This window comes from Papilio xuthus, unplaced genomic scaffold (genome assembly GCF_000836235.2).
Source record: "Papilio xuthus unplaced genomic scaffold, Pxut_1.1 DF827135.1, whole genome shotgun sequence".
NCBI lineage: Eukaryota > Metazoa > Arthropoda > Insecta > Lepidoptera > Papilionidae > Papilio > Papilio xuthus.
Window position 1 is genome coordinate 233,113 of NW_013531514.1, and position 14,914 is coordinate 248,026.

The 14,914-nt window shown below is 40.7% G+C and overlaps 2 protein-coding genes across 6 annotated transcripts in view; one reads left to right on the forward strand and one right to left on the reverse strand.

Annotated features, from left to right (window-relative positions):
* Nucleotides 1–85: 85 nt before the first annotated feature.
* Nucleotides 86–12,417, forward strand: Rala (Ras-like protein A). Of its 5 annotated transcripts, none has more exons than XM_013314780.1 (5): nucleotides 86–335; nucleotides 6,566–6,742; nucleotides 7,302–7,462; nucleotides 7,563–7,737; nucleotides 8,807–11,178. In XM_013314780.1, the coding sequence occupies exons 2-5, from the start codon at nucleotides 6,590–6,592 to the stop codon at nucleotides 8,921–8,923; spliced, it is 606 nt and encodes a 201-aa protein (XP_013170234.1). In that variant the 5' UTR covers nucleotides 86–335; nucleotides 6,566–6,589; the 3' UTR covers nucleotides 8,924–11,178. The 5 variants fall into 5 exon arrangements, with proteins under 5 accessions (XP_013170234.1, XP_013170235.1, XP_013170233.1 ...); XM_013314781.1 differs by having other exon boundaries at nucleotides 86–331; XM_013314779.1 differs by having other exon boundaries at nucleotides 87–327.
* A 199-nt stretch (nucleotides 12,418–12,616) lies between these two features.
* Nucleotides 12,617–14,914, reverse strand: part of Wdr24 (WD repeat domain 24) — a 5,475-nt gene continuing 3,177 nt past the window's right edge. The window contains exons 9-15 of the mRNA XM_013314637.1: nucleotides 14,517–14,647; nucleotides 14,285–14,424; nucleotides 13,903–14,100; nucleotides 13,706–13,830; nucleotides 13,342–13,632; nucleotides 13,034–13,192; nucleotides 12,617–12,966 (exon numbers count right to left, since the gene is read on the reverse strand). Of these exons, the coding sequence (XP_013170091.1) occupies nucleotides 12,838–12,966; nucleotides 13,034–13,192; nucleotides 13,342–13,632; nucleotides 13,706–13,830; nucleotides 13,903–14,100; nucleotides 14,285–14,424; nucleotides 14,517–14,647 (1,173 nt within the window). The 3' untranslated portion in view covers nucleotides 12,617–12,837. The remainder of the gene's footprint in view (nucleotides 12,967–13,033; nucleotides 13,193–13,341; nucleotides 13,633–13,705; nucleotides 13,831–13,902; nucleotides 14,101–14,284; nucleotides 14,425–14,516; nucleotides 14,648–14,914) is intronic.

Sequence of the window (14,914 nt, forward strand, 5' to 3'; positions counted from 1 at the left end):
TCTGAAAGAGAAGCAAGAATTATCTCATAACCCTCTTTTTTACTATATTATAATATTTTCGTTGTAACTTCATTTCGATTGTCTAGATGCCGCTAGTACAGCAAGAAGCTTATCAATGAACAATACGTATTCTATATACCTAAAAACATTACCTATTCTGTCGCTGATTGTTGTACTCTATTTAAATTCCTCCCACTTTCGTTCGTCATTTTTGACAGATTTGTGATAGCCGTGGAAGTGAATGACCAGTGACGAAATTAGTGAAATCTGTTAGCACAGTGAAATACCTGGAACAAGAAAACTCCGAAACGAATTCTCATTGATCTAGTGAGTGCGTAAGTTCTATGATATAGCACAGCATTATACAGAAAGCTGCTTTTAATTGGTTCGTATTTAGGTTCAGTGACGTGATTGTTTACAACAATGGCAACGCCTCTCGATCTCCCACAGTTTCTCGGCTATTGTCTTACGATTCTCACGTGTAAATGTGCGTTTGCAGACCGGGTTAACACACTGCTATTACTGTATACGATTTTAGTACAGCTACGCCCGCGGGGAGCTTCGACGCTGTGTTTAGCTCCGGCGTGACTCACGCGCCTGTCGTTGATTTTACGTGGTTTTTGATGCTCGCAATTTATCAGTAGCATATATTTGTAAATTGTTCAGTGGAGAAAGGTTCGTTTATGGGGCATGGGCACCCTAAGGCCTAGTAATAAGACTGCCTATAGTGCACAGTAATGTTTTCAGCTATTGCATACAAATTGTCTACAACATTTCTTGAAGAACAAAAGGTGAGAGCTTAGTTAGTAACTTTGAAATCGCCAATAATGTAGTGTACAATATCTGCCTGACTTTATTTACATGATGTTCCATTTGTAGACAAAAATTACACAAAAACTTTAAAGGATTACAGAGGGATTTGCTCTCCATCAAATCTAGAGCTACATGCAATTTTTTTCAAAATTATAGTTAAATTCAGTGAATGTAAAGACAGCTTAGATAATGACTGTAAGCATGAGTAATAATAGTCAAGAAATAATTAACCATTTGTTTCAATGTTAAAATAGTATGTTTCAGTCAACAATGTTGTGGCCATTAATCTTTTGATTTGAACTGTTTATGTTTAAACACTATTTTTACTACAATATTAATACTATTCTAATGCAATTCCAGCATTGATAGCTCTCCCAATCTTAATAACAGCTAATAGTTTTTATTTTTCCTTTCACAGATATGTGTAAATATACACAAACATTAAAAAAAATAGAATTATTAAGATTTTGCATTAAATATTTAAATAGATCTAAGATTATTTTACCTAGATACATGAGTATAAAGTAGAAAGGTCAGGTATCATACTGGGTCATGAAACACAGTGATCACTATTGTATAGTATTCTGAGAGAGCGGAGCACTCTTCACGCAGATTTCTCTTTCATAGCGAACCAAGTGGAAAATGATGCATTGTGCTATGAACATACCATGTTAATGTCTGCAATTGATAAATCTTAACATTTTATTGTGTGTGATGGCCCCATATCCCGCAAAATATTATTATATAGTTCCCACCTGAGATTTGTGTGAAAATATTTTTGGCATTGCTTATGTGCCCAATATACACGCATAATGTTTATTATAAAATAATATAAGCTTATCATGTCATAAGAAACCTGGACTTTTCTTGATTGTAAATCAGAGAAAGTTAAATTGCACTTAAACATATGTGTTAGGAAAGTCTAACTCATAACATGTTTTCTTGCAACTGGCCCGACAGAGTAAGATAAGCCATACAAAAAATGCTAATTAAAATTATTATTGTGAAATACATTCACAAATATATATCACACAACATGATTGATAGATAAACACTAGAATAATTTAATTATGTTCTATTCTTTGTAACAAAATGGTTGGAATGTTGATGTATAAGTTTTAGATCTGGCAATTCTCACATTGGCTTCCATACTGTAGTAGACTAGTAAGACACTAATGTGTATGTGTGTGTGTGTGACATAGACGGGAAGCAGAGCGGTGAGTCACAGCAAACTTGTGTAGAGCGTTTGAGTTGGCACGTTAGGCAGAGGTGTATACTTGTTCTTGATGTGCCATTAAATTAGTATATGCATTAGCACCACCATGATAATATTGTTATGTGTTTTCCAAAAAACAGTTGAATGATTATTGTTTTTCCAATTTTGTTGTGTATTAATTAATATCTCCAATCAATTATATAGATATCTTGTAGTTAGAAGCAAATTTCTTTCCATTTTTATTCCTCCTATCTACTAGTTATGTATGACAGTCAAGTAATTATTTAATTGTGTTGTTTAATTGGGTAATTAACCTAAGCAACGATTGTTGCATGTTAAATAACGTTAAAAGACACTCTTTAGGGACTGGGAGTTGTCCGAATTTCGTAGCATATAATCAATTTAAACCGGGTCAAATAGTGCTTGTAAATTTGTTATTTACGTTAGTAACGTTTTTTTTTTAAGTTATCTGTAGATCCCACTTTGATATTAATGCATTTGTTGTGTTGTATAAACGTAATATAAGCTTTCAACCTTAACCTTATTGTTTCAACATGTATCATTAGTTTTATTGAGTGTCAGGTTTCCAGCCACTGTAGATGCAATTCATCTTGGTGACTTTAGCTCTGGTCTAGGTTGGTGTACATTACAATATCGCGTTACAATTAATACGCAACACTATACGTATAGATCCATTAATTCAACTTTGTCGTAAATACAAAAATAAGAAATATTAAAGTTTGATGTCTTCAATTACATTTTAATATCAAAATAAAATTATGCTGAACATCTAAAATAAGTGACGGTAGTTTAGGAAGATAAAACGAGGCTTTCACTGCTGCTGCCAGGTTACATTGAGCGACTTGGTCGACAATGTCGCGTAACATATTGATTGCCTCCTCCTCTATGTCTATTTACATATTTGAAAGTAATACGCATTGCCGTTGGAAACATTGATTTTGATGTCACGATAGTTTCACTGTAAACTACGAAAGAACTATTCTAAAAAAAAGTTGGTCGCCATGCACGGTTCTTGTGTGGTCGAAGTTCAACTATAATTAGAACGACTCCTTCGTAGATTATTTATATTTCGGAGTATCTTGTGGGTTAGAATGTCTGGAAATGTATTCATTCCACAAGAAGCAATATATCTAAAATTTTCATGATTTCGTTATGGTGTTTTTATCTATAATACAACTCCTAAATTAATGTTGTTGAGCAATTCTTTCTATTGGTAAAAGTTTCGACTCGCTGTATTCCAAACTCATACAATCGTTTTAGTACGCATAAACATACGCGTTGCTTTGTCTGTATGTTTTGTTTACAGTAACATGCGCGTAAACAGGCGTGTTGTAATTCAGTTCACGCTGTATGCTTTCCATATAAAGTTGAGAGTGGACGCGAGCTGCCTTACTATGAGGACCTTGAAGGTCGGGAGAATAAACTCTGAGAGTTTACTTCCGTATCATCTGTACGATGTGCTGTGGGCGGAATGCCGGCGTCGTAAGTCTTGTTATTATAAAACAATTATGTGTATAGAAATCGCTCAGTTCATAGAACTAGACTACATTCACAGCTCAATGTTAACGTGCAATTACAGGTAATCTGTAAAATAGTTGTTGAAGCCCTGTACTGTTATTAAACTCTTGTACGCATATGTTAGACGCTATTATTGTTAAACATTGGATAATTTTACGTGTTTGTTGATGGCAACTGATGTTTACGAGGGCAACATGAATACTTTGTTGTATAAAACACCTTTTATTATACTGTTATGAGTGTTTCGAAGTTTTTATTTGTTAAGGATGTCATTACGGCGATTAGATCATACAATCGGCGGGCAAGTTACAATATTCAACTAATACGTGACTTCTTAGTTGAGTTTTTATAACAACGTCACTCCGTAGGCATTGTCTCACAGCGGGCTGTCTAGCGTGACTATCATTTCGTTAATCTGTATGACTCATTCCGAGTCCCGGCTTTGTTCGCGATCACAACCACAAAACGCGATGCAACAGCTGGTTAGCTTTCATAGTTTACTGCCTTTAACAGGTTGTTAGAGTTGAAAATAGTTAGATATTTATAGTTAGGCTAGGACAATACAAATAACAGACTATATTTTTGCGCGACTCCATGGTATTTGGGTTATGGTGATGTAATTACGTTAACGGCGGCCGTCATGCGAAATATTTAGGTTTGCGTGACGAGTTGTCTGTCCCCGATATAACAAACAATACATGACAATTTTTTTTGTTGTGGAAATTACTTTTGTAGAAAATTTTATTTGGCTAGTTTCCATTTTAATAGTTGCAAAAATGAATTAATTTAATTCAGTGAGCTGAGGGCCGCGTCCGCGAAATAATACCAGTATCACTCATCCTGGTGAAGGGCCCCCGATGGGCTCGAAACTAGTCGGTGCCGCTACCGGACGTATATACGAGAGTTTAGCCGTATTTATATACAGAATTAATTTTTATTAGCTGGCGATTCAGATTGTTTAGTAAGCGCGACAGATCACTATGTATATTTTATAACAGGCATACTAAATTCTACTTCTGATGAACTAGTTCCAAGTAGATACTCTTGTTGACGATTAAATGGCGAGCACGCAATCAATCACGCGGTGTGCACATTTTTTGTGCAGCGCACGCACAGTGAAACTTATGCCTTACCGAAAGTGCTTGTAGATGCACAATTTCTGTTTTATCATATTTTGAATAAACGCTTCTGTAACAAAGATTTATTAATAACGCGAAGTTGCACATACATATATTTTTTGTATGAATTAGATCACTGCGCTTTGTGTTTGTTGGCTAAGTGAACAGGAATGTTCGTAGGCGCCTGTCAGATAAACTGTTGCGGCCTTAATTGATTTAACAAAGTTAAAGAGTCTATGGAATGAGCCGAGCATAGAGTGCTCTTTTTTATTTCTTTCTTCTTCTTCTTGAGGTGCCTCTCCGACTAGCGAAGGTTGGCGATCAGTTCCCCATATTTCTTTCTTTTTTATTTCTTTATTAACGGTTAATGTTTTGACTTTAAAAAAATCTGTTATCGAAGAAGACTAGACTAGAGGAATACAAAAAAAAACTGTGTTGTGTAGCATTCCTAAGTGTCCTCTCCAAAGAGAGCGCAGTGAAGTGCACGCATTGTGTCGACTGTTGACGACTTGTGCTCCTTGTTGAAGCGTCAGGTCGTCGCCACGTCTGTGTTCAGCCTAATTAGTAAATAGTAATTCCGCCAAACTAAAAAAAATAGATTTTTAAAATTAAGAAAGCGGATGTTCTAGATTGTAAAAATGTTTTTTTCTGGACTATGCTGGTGTTGGTAGTGTACCTTCGTATTCGTACCATGCGTGTAGCTATTGATGTTTGAAAATAATTGTGCCTTTGTAACGAACTTATAACTAATTCAAACATAAACTTGTTGATGTTGTTGTTGTTGTTGTTCTTGATCAGAAATGTGTTTGCACGGCACAGTGCGTGCACTCCTTCTCTTCCTATAAACAATTTTACAAACAAAGTTTCATTTTATCTTACTTCTTACTAATGTTAAATGGATGGATTAATGTTTGTTAGAAGGTATGTACAAAAGTTCTACGTATCTCGCTGAAATTTGGCATGGATCAAGAAGAACACATATGCTACTTATTGTTCTTTTTCTATTAGGTGCGAACAAAGTCGCGGACAACAGCTTGTCATTTTTAAATATTGTAATTTTGTTATTTATTACGTCAAACAGCTTTGGTTATAGCGTTTGTCACGATTAATATTCATTGTCAGGGATGTTCAGCATTCGTTTACCTCGCCTACACACTCCCCTATAAGTAGATTTATCATTCAAACAACTAATAACTGAAGTTCTCTACAAAATGAGATTATATCTAGTCGCGCCTATGACGCGTGCAGACCTCATTTGGATTTCATAAACGATTTTATTTTTTTGTATAGGTTATCTTTAAGTGGTATCAAACGTAGTCGTTGTTAAATGTTTTTGTACTTGTCCATTCCTATTTATAATATTTGTATACGTAACGTTATAATTTCGATACTTGGTCGAGAGAAGCTGAACGGTAAATGCGAAACAAAATACATTTTGTACGCAACAAGATTTCACACTTTCTCTAATTATTGGACACCAATATCTGCGTAACGGTACTTCGATGAAATTGTTTTAAAAAGTTTACTTGAATTTTGACGTGATAATAATCGTTTACTGATCGTAAAGGTACTCTCTCCGGACGCTTTCCCGCGCTTTATTCGATACTTATCAGTAGCACCCACCTAATGGATGAGACGGCATAATGACTGGTCGAGATTTTGTTTTTTATCAACCTGTAAAATTTTCATCAAATATGACTTTTGTATGTTATCCCAAGAGCTTAACATATTGATAGATAGATTATGTTTTGTTTGTATGTCATATTTCGGCACTTAATGTAACGGTGTTGTAATAAGAGCTCATGGTAACAGTTTTGTGAGCGATATTGACATAGGCGATAGTACATAGTGGTATTGTAAGGCGTGTTGTGTTGTACAGGTGTGCGCGGCAGCAGCGAGCGCGATGTCTAAGAAGCCGGCGGCGCAGCCCACGCTTCACAAGGTGATCATGGTGGGCTCGGGCGGCGTGGGCAAGTCCGCGCTCACGCTGCAGTTCATGTACGACGAGTTCGTCGAGGACTACGAGCCCACAAAGGCCGACAGCTACAGGAAGAAGGCAAGACAATACCATATTCATCCTAATTATTCTCAAAACCTGCCTTGGTCCTTCGAAAGAGCGTGCCACCGCATTTCTTAAACTTAATGAAATTTGTTTCGATCATCGGATGTGGTTTGCTCAGTAACACAACCATTAAATCCTTTATTCTTGGTTCATCAGTGTTTTATCTTCCTGAACGTGTGACGCAGTTTGTCGCTTGCCGATCAATCTGTATTGGCTTTTGACACACTATTGCTTGCTATTGCCTCTAATCTGGATAAAAGCGGCGATAAGGCATGTGATAGCGGTCGGTAACAGCTGATAGTCGATAGCCGCGCGTGGCTTTTAACAATAAAAACATTCATCTTTTACAATACAAAGATTACGTAAATTGAATAACTAGTAATGAAGTTGCGCAGGACACCACTTCGAATATAATTTCTACTGAGTTATGAACTATGTGACAAATAATATTTTTAGAAAACAATGACACAGTTTATTTTACTACTGATTGAATTGCAACTGAGAAATATTCACAATAAGTAAACTAAGTATCAGGTTTGGTGTTCCTCTGCAGGTGGTGCTGGACGGCGAGGAGGTACAGATCGATATCCTGGACACGGCGGGCCAGGAGGACTACGCGGCCATCAGGGACAACTACTTCCGCTCCGGTGAGGGCTTCCTCTGCGTCTTCTCCATCACCGAGCCGGAGAGCTTCGACGCCACGCAGGAGTTTAGGTACAAAAACGAACTGAGTTTGTTCTTTTTCAGGAAGTTTTCCTAAGTGCGAAAACAATAGCCAATGTTGATGTAATATGTTATCGTTGTTATATTCCAGGGAGCAGATCCTGCGAGTGAAGAACGACGAGAATATTCCGTTCCTGCTGGTGGGCAACAAGTCGGACCTGGGCGACAAGCGGCGCGTGCCGCTGGATGCGTGCCGCGAGCGCGCGCACGCCTGGCAGGTGCCCTACGTGGAGACCTCCGCCAAGACGCGCGACAACGTCGACAAGGTGCGTTATACATACACACGCACACACACACACACACACACACGAGCACGCATGCGTTCCCGCACACGCAGAACCCGTCACTCTAAGTAAATAGTATTGGTCGTTAGATTACATCTGCAAGTTAAGACTTGGATACGAGTCTTTAATCATATGTTGTTCCCTGTTAGACAGTGAAAGTCGCTGTTACATTCTTACGTCTATGTTATTCCAATGTTTTATTAAATAAACGTTCATAAAATGGTCACACGTGCTGAAAATACGTCGCTGTATGAGTCAGAGGAATCGTGAATGTACTATCGCGCACTGTTCACGGTTACGGCAAATAATTATCCTGAGTTGTTTTTATTATGTTTATGGCAATGAAAGACGACGGCAACTGAATGAAACAAAGTTTTAAGTAATCGCATCTCGTCAATAGTTTTAATTCGTCGGGGTTAGTAGTATAATGTAGTCGCGCGCTGTACCGAGCCTGTTTGCCGCACAGCTTCCGCTGCCTACACTACACCGTGCACTATGTTCTTACATTTATTTCTTTTGCTTTTTAAATTTCATGCATGAGAAAACTAATGAAAACTACATAGGCTATGTTTTTAAAACTACTATCTTATCGAAATAAATCATAGTGCAAAATCACTAAGTGTGTTGTGTTGGATTTTATAACGTTTAGTGATTTACAACCGCGGCCCCGTAAAGTCGGAAATAAAACAAATTGGTTTTATGACGATGGGCCAAAGTTACAATATTTTCAAGAAAAGCAAGTGCAGTGCTGTAACTTTGACTCCGGTATAAGAGTAATAAATAAAATTTTAACATTGACACAATGCACTTCCTGTATCGTTCATTTTGATACGAGAACCTGAAGGAAAGTTAATTTCTTTAATAGGTATAGGAAATGTTACATAGCTGACTACTATTTGTATATAGCCGTAACTGTATTTTGTTGTGTAACTGTGTTCGGTGTTGGGTGTTGGGTTCTCGCGCAGTGTGTGTGTGTGTGTGTTGCGTGTGCGTGTACGTGCGTGGTGGTGTCGGTGTGTGCTGACGGGTGCCGTGTCTTGTCTCGCCGCAGGTGTTCTTTGACCTGATGCGGGAGATCCGCTCGCGCAAGTCGGACGACAGCCGCGCCGCCAACGGCAACGTGCGCGACAAGGTCAAGCGGAGAAAGATCAAATGCGCCATATTGTAGGTCGCCGCGCCCCGCCCCGCCCCCCGGCACGCCCCCGCAGCCGCCGGACACTCCCGCGCCTCCTGTATAAACTGTATCTACGACATTCGCCCGTTTTGGTGCTGGTATTTTATTGAATACTGTTCCTAATGAAGTTGTTTGTAACGTACGCGCTCCACTCGACAGAATGTAACGAGCTCATTGCGAACAGAATTCTGTAAATGTGTTTGTTACGTTATGAAACATTACGCTTGCGCGTTATTTTGTTATTATATTTAGCGTCTAAATATTTTTGATCTGAACAAGAAATGCATAGGTGACATAGTTTTGTGATAAAGGTATGTACGTCTTATACAAGAAACGATGAAATTCAAATGCGATTTTTTATTTTCTGTGAAGATTTTCTTTTGTTCTTAAAATATGGAAATATGAGCGGCTGACCATGTGTCCGTCTCAGTACTTGTTAGTGTGTAGGTACGTACAACACGTCAGTGGGGCGCACACACTGTTGTGTGTCGCACAGTGTTGTGTGTCACACAGTGCTGTGTGTCGCACAGTGCTGTGTGTCGCACAATGTCGTGTGTGTGTGCTCGGCCGGACGTTGGAAAACGTTGTATTTATTACTTAGCTCGTAAGCGCTAAATGTGTCTTGGATTGCATTGTGTCTCTGTTTATAGAAATATTTTCTTGTGAATATTGCCAGGAGTCGGTCATACGAGTAGCGGCTATATTACAGTTCCATATTCAAAGCTAAAGCATGCCTGTATTGCTCACTCAAATATTTAAATATATTGATAACTTATTATTAATTGAAAGCACGTGAATAACAAAATATTTCTATACAACAAGGCAAGCTAATAGCCGCGGCTCAGTCCGGGGCCGCGCGAGCCGCCAGCACGTCGCCAGCACGTCGCCTCACCGCTCATTCTGTTTGCTTTGTTATTTACAATAATAAGCATAACATATTTTTTTGTAAAAGATACGTTTTATTTTATTGCAATTCATGGGACGTTTTGAAATGCTAAAGCATGCTATGTATAACTTTTCATATTCCATCAAATTTATAAAATGAGAGGTAAAATAGATGTATGTTGATTGTGCGAGTGCTTGTGCCGGCTGCAGGTCTGGTCCCGGACAGCTGCTTGATAAGACTTACATTATGTAAGTGAGTTCTGCGAGTGCTTGATGTCTGTGTAAATGTTGCCGCTGCTGGGCTGTGACTGTGCACTATGTCAGCTGTCTCGCTCACTCGCATCCCTCAACACATTGCGATATTTTTCGCATACGAACATCTTTGCAAATACTTTTACGTCTGATTTATCTTTGGGGATTCTTTCATAATGATTCTTACAGATAGCTGACATAGTCCAAACAAAGTCCTATTCATAGAAATAATAGGAAACAGTACACTCGCCATTTGTTTAATGGCTTGTAATGCAAAATAATTTTATCGCGTTTAAAAAAATATATCATTGTATTATTTTTTCCTGTATGAGTTAAAAAGTTTGTTTGAATGGATCATGATATCTATGAATAGGGCGTTTTTAAAATATTTTTAGTTATCAATATTATTTTATAAATTTTCAAATCATTTAGAAATAGTCGGTCCAAATAGTAATGGCGACATAATCTTTTATTTTTAAGTATTTTTCACATTCTATCGCCTTCGTTATAATACGCGTTTTTATTTAAAATTTAATTATATTTCATGTTTAAAATGTCAAGACGGCTCGTATTTTACCGCTTATTTTCATTTATTTAGATAGTTTTAAAATATGTTTAGTATGATTGTACTTCACTATTTATAATATGGAACGATGTATGATTCCTATATGTTAGATATTGCTAGCTATTTCTAGGATATATGTAAATTTGTACGCATTTTGTGTCTGATAATCTCAAATAAGACAGGAATTGTACGCGACCAACGAAATATCCATAAAAATATTGTATAGTTCATGTCATTGTTTAATATAAACTCCATTTCTCACAGTGAACTTTTATGATGGGATATTTCATAATTTTTAAATATTTAAATAAATAATTGTCAAGTAATATATAAAGTGTATATTTTGAATACGAACATTGTCGCACGCTGTGCATGCGATCGCATAACAGTAGCCAGTAAAAATGACCGCCGTATGTCACATCTCGTATATAACCTGTACACATTTGACAGCTGTCACAACTGTCAAACTGACAGACAAAGCCTGGAGCCTTTTTCAATGTACTAGATGTAATCAAATAGGTATCAGTTGTAGTTCAGAATTAATTAAAAGGGAAATAAGAACTAATTCTTGTTTAATTTATTCTGATTGTACTCGGCGAGATGCATGCGAGAGCGCTGCCTGCGTTCACACTAATATTGTGCTAATGAAACGAGCAAAATATACAGATTTACAGAACTAAGCGTCTCATTTATTAGTCACTATTATTTAAGTACCCATGTTTAATATAAGTATTGAAATGTGGATTCAGGTGAGTTGAAATTAATTGTTAATATCCTTATATGTATATCTTCAATGCATTTAACTGTTGTACTGTGATTTGATGATTTGTTGTTAAGTATCAAAATATTTAATAGTTTATCATTCAGTACACTTTTAATTAAACGATAATCACTAAAGTCAGTTTTATAAGCCACTTATTAACAAGTAGACTGGTCAATGAACACATACTTAGGGTTAGAAACGGGTTTAATTATATTTTCTACTTTGGCAGGCGTTCCTGACGCTGATCCGCACGATGTCGCAGCAGAAGAAGGGTCTGTCCGCAGCCGAAGAACCCGGCGACAAGCGCAAGCAGCTCTGCTCCGTGCCCTGCTGCCGCATCGTGTAGCACGACACGCTGCACACCACAGCGCAGTGTTGCCCACTCTAAGCAGCGTTGCCCACACTACGCAGTGTTGCCCACGCTAACCACCGCTGCTCAGAGTATGCAGTGTTGCCCACACCGTGCTTAGCGCACACTTCTCGATGCTGCGCACTGCTCGAACTACTTGTGTACTTTTCCTTTCGGTGATCGAGGGTTTTTTGTTATATTGATGACAAGGTTGAGGTCTCCACTCGTTATTAATATATTAGGTTTCTTCTTGCATTGGGCCAGTTATGATTACCCTTTATTTATTTAAGTGTTAAAAGCATTCATAAAAAATAAATGCATTCATAATAAAGGCACATTTTATACTATTTTTTAAGAAGTGATGTACTATATTTATCAATTCTTATTGAAAATTAATTTTCAAATCAAACGCAAAGAAAATAAAGAAGTGTAAGTGTGTATCACTGAAAACACTTTTAGAAATATCAAGAGTAACAAAACTCTGCCAGTTTTGCTAATCTTGATAGTATGACTGGCAGAGTTGTGGACTGAGCGTTCAGTTCACTCCAGTCCCGGTTTCAGAAGCAGCAAGCAAACTATGTAAAGTACAGGATGAGAGACATTCCACTGCCGTTTATTTATAAATCTATATATTATTGTATTATACTTTTCGATTATTGTTAAAAGCAGTATTAAGTATTTAAGTTTATTCCTATATTGTAAACAGATTATGTAAATAAATAAATAAAATGTACATATAAATAGTGGTTTTACTTTTATTTTTGTCTTTTGATAAAAATTATAAAAAATTTCAGTCCGATTTATAAAAAACTTAATATATTATTAACAAAGCATATTTACATAACAATAACATATTCATTGAGTATATTAATATTGCATTTTATATAAAACATACAAATAACACTACGGGGCGACTACATCCTGACTGCAAGAAATTAACCGTTACGATGATTCGTTTCGCTGTCTCTTGACAGTTTAATGTTTAGAAATAATTACTGGCGCACTCAACTAGTTGATTTGTTTCTTAAGCCGTCTGCGTCATTTACTACTCTCGAATGCGGCAACAAGGATGGGAAGGCTACACTAGGGTGTGGTCAGGCGAGCTGGCAGTAATGTCCGCAGCCGGCGGGGCAGATGCGGTGCTGCTGCATCCAGGTGCGCATGTGCTGCAGGTGTCCGCCGTGCGAGCAGCCCTGGCACCACGCGTAGAGGCCGCGCACCACCTGCCGCAGCACAGACACATGAGTGACAGAAGCGACGCGGAGGAGACAGGAGGGCGGTGCAGCATACCTGGTGGCAGACGGCGCAGAGGTCGGGGCGGCGCGGGGCGCAGCGCTCGCAGGGGGCGCGCGTGCGCGTGCGGCGCCCGCACCGGCCGCAGCACGCCGCCACGCTGCTCGACTGCTGCGACAGCGACCACACGCTGCTCAGCCACGCGCACCGCACCACCTGATATCCACACCGCTTACTACAACCTAACCTAACCCCTATCCTAGTCAACTTATTTTTTCTAAAAAAAATTTTCGACTCTAGCAGCATTTAACAAATAAAAAAACCTTTGACTTCAATGTAGGTGATCACAAGGGTATCGTACGTACTTCAGTGGCGACGTTCCAGAGCTTGTGGCGGTGCAGCAAGTCGATGTAGCCGAGCAGCCACTGCTCCTGCAGCGTCTCCTCGATGTAGGAGAAGAGGTCGCTCCTGTGCTCGTGCAGCACGATGCAGACGACGGCGGCGGTCTGCACGTCGCCCAGCGCCGCGTGCAGCTGCAGCGCCTGCGCCAGCAGCGGCGCCACGTCCGGCCTCGCGCTGCGCTCCTCGCCCACTCGCACCGACAGCGCGCCCGCCTCGCCGCCCTCGCACCCCTCGCAACCCTCCGCCTCCTCCGTCTGCACAGCACGCACACACTCACACATGCTGTATGCACTACGAGGTAAACTGATACTGTGTGCCGACACATACCGTACTGATCGAGTTCTGGTGGCTGTATGTGCGGTGCGCGGCGTCGTGCGACCCCGAGCCGCCCGACGCGCCCGAGCTGGACCCGCCCGGGGAGGAGCTGCCGCACCCCACGCCCCCTAACACACCTACGAATATACATTATGTTACACTCCAATTATGAACTCCCGTGAGGTACATGTATGTTGACGTGTACTCACCGTCGTGTTCGATATCGTCGTAGTGGTGGTGGAGGTGTGCGAGGTGCGGCAGGTGGGCGTGGTGCGGGAGGGCGTGCAGGGCGAGCGGCGCGGGCGGGGCGCTGCGCAGCGGGAACGCCTCCTCGGGCAGCGTCCAGTCCAGCGCCTCTATGTCCACGTAATGCGCGGAGGCCGCTGACACCCAGCCGCACCCCGCATCTGCCGCATTATAACACTGATAGTTATAAGTGGTCGCCGACCTCACAAATATTGTGAAAAAGAAAGTAGTATCAGGTGATCCTCCATGCTCAATTTGACATTATGGTCGGTGATAGAATCATAAGCATAATGCAACTGGAGATACAATCTAGCATGGTGGGTACGAGACGGAGCAGATATTCACCGTCGTCGCGCATCTGCTTGGCGTACTTGGCGGGAGGGATGTAGATGCTCTGCGTGGGCAGGCCCAGCACGCCGCTGTTGTGGAACTGGTTCTCCTCCCACTCCTCCTCCACCTCGCCCATCGGTTCCTCTTCTACTGTGCTGCGGTTGAACGATCAATTTCATTTGTAGTCGTCGTAGCTCCTAGGTGAGGCAAGCTGTGTTGTGGTCGCGTCTCGTAGCAGTTAAAGTACCTGTAGGCGGGCGTGGCGGGGGGCGGGTCGTCGCGGGGCGGAGGTGCGCGGGGCGGGGGCGGTGCGGGCGCCCGGCGGGCAGTGGCGCGCGCCCCGCACACCGCACGCACCACCTCCCACACGTGCTCCACCTGGTAACCGCATACTTCTATGTATTAACTTTTTTTATAAGTAAAAAATTGCATTACGATAGGTGTGTATATTTACACAATGTCGCTGCGCCTCCCTGGCGACTGCGGCGTTGTGCTTGGCGAGCAGGTGGGGGGGCTCGCCGCGCATGCGGTAGCGGCGCGCGCAGTGCAGCAGGGCGTCAGCGGGCGCGGCGTGCGCGGCGTGCGGCGCTGCGGAGGCGACGGGCCAGTGTCGCGCCACCACGGACGCGGCGCCGCCGGGAAACG

What these genes read in the sequence shown, in the direction of transcription:
- Rala (XM_013314776.1), top strand. Translation starts at nt 738, where the DNA reads ATGTTTTCAGCTATTGCATACAAATTGTCTACAACATTTCTTGAAGAA. An exon ending in CATTTCTTGAAGAACAAAAG is followed by an intron (nt 792 to 6,565) that starts GTGAGAGCTTAG and finishes TGTGTTGTACAG; the next exon opens with GTGTGCGCGGCAGCAGCGAG. An exon ending in GACGCCACGCAGGAGTTTAG is followed by an intron (nt 7,463 to 7,562) that starts GTACAAAAACGA and finishes GTTATATTCCAG; the next exon opens with GGAGCAGATCCTGCGAGTGA.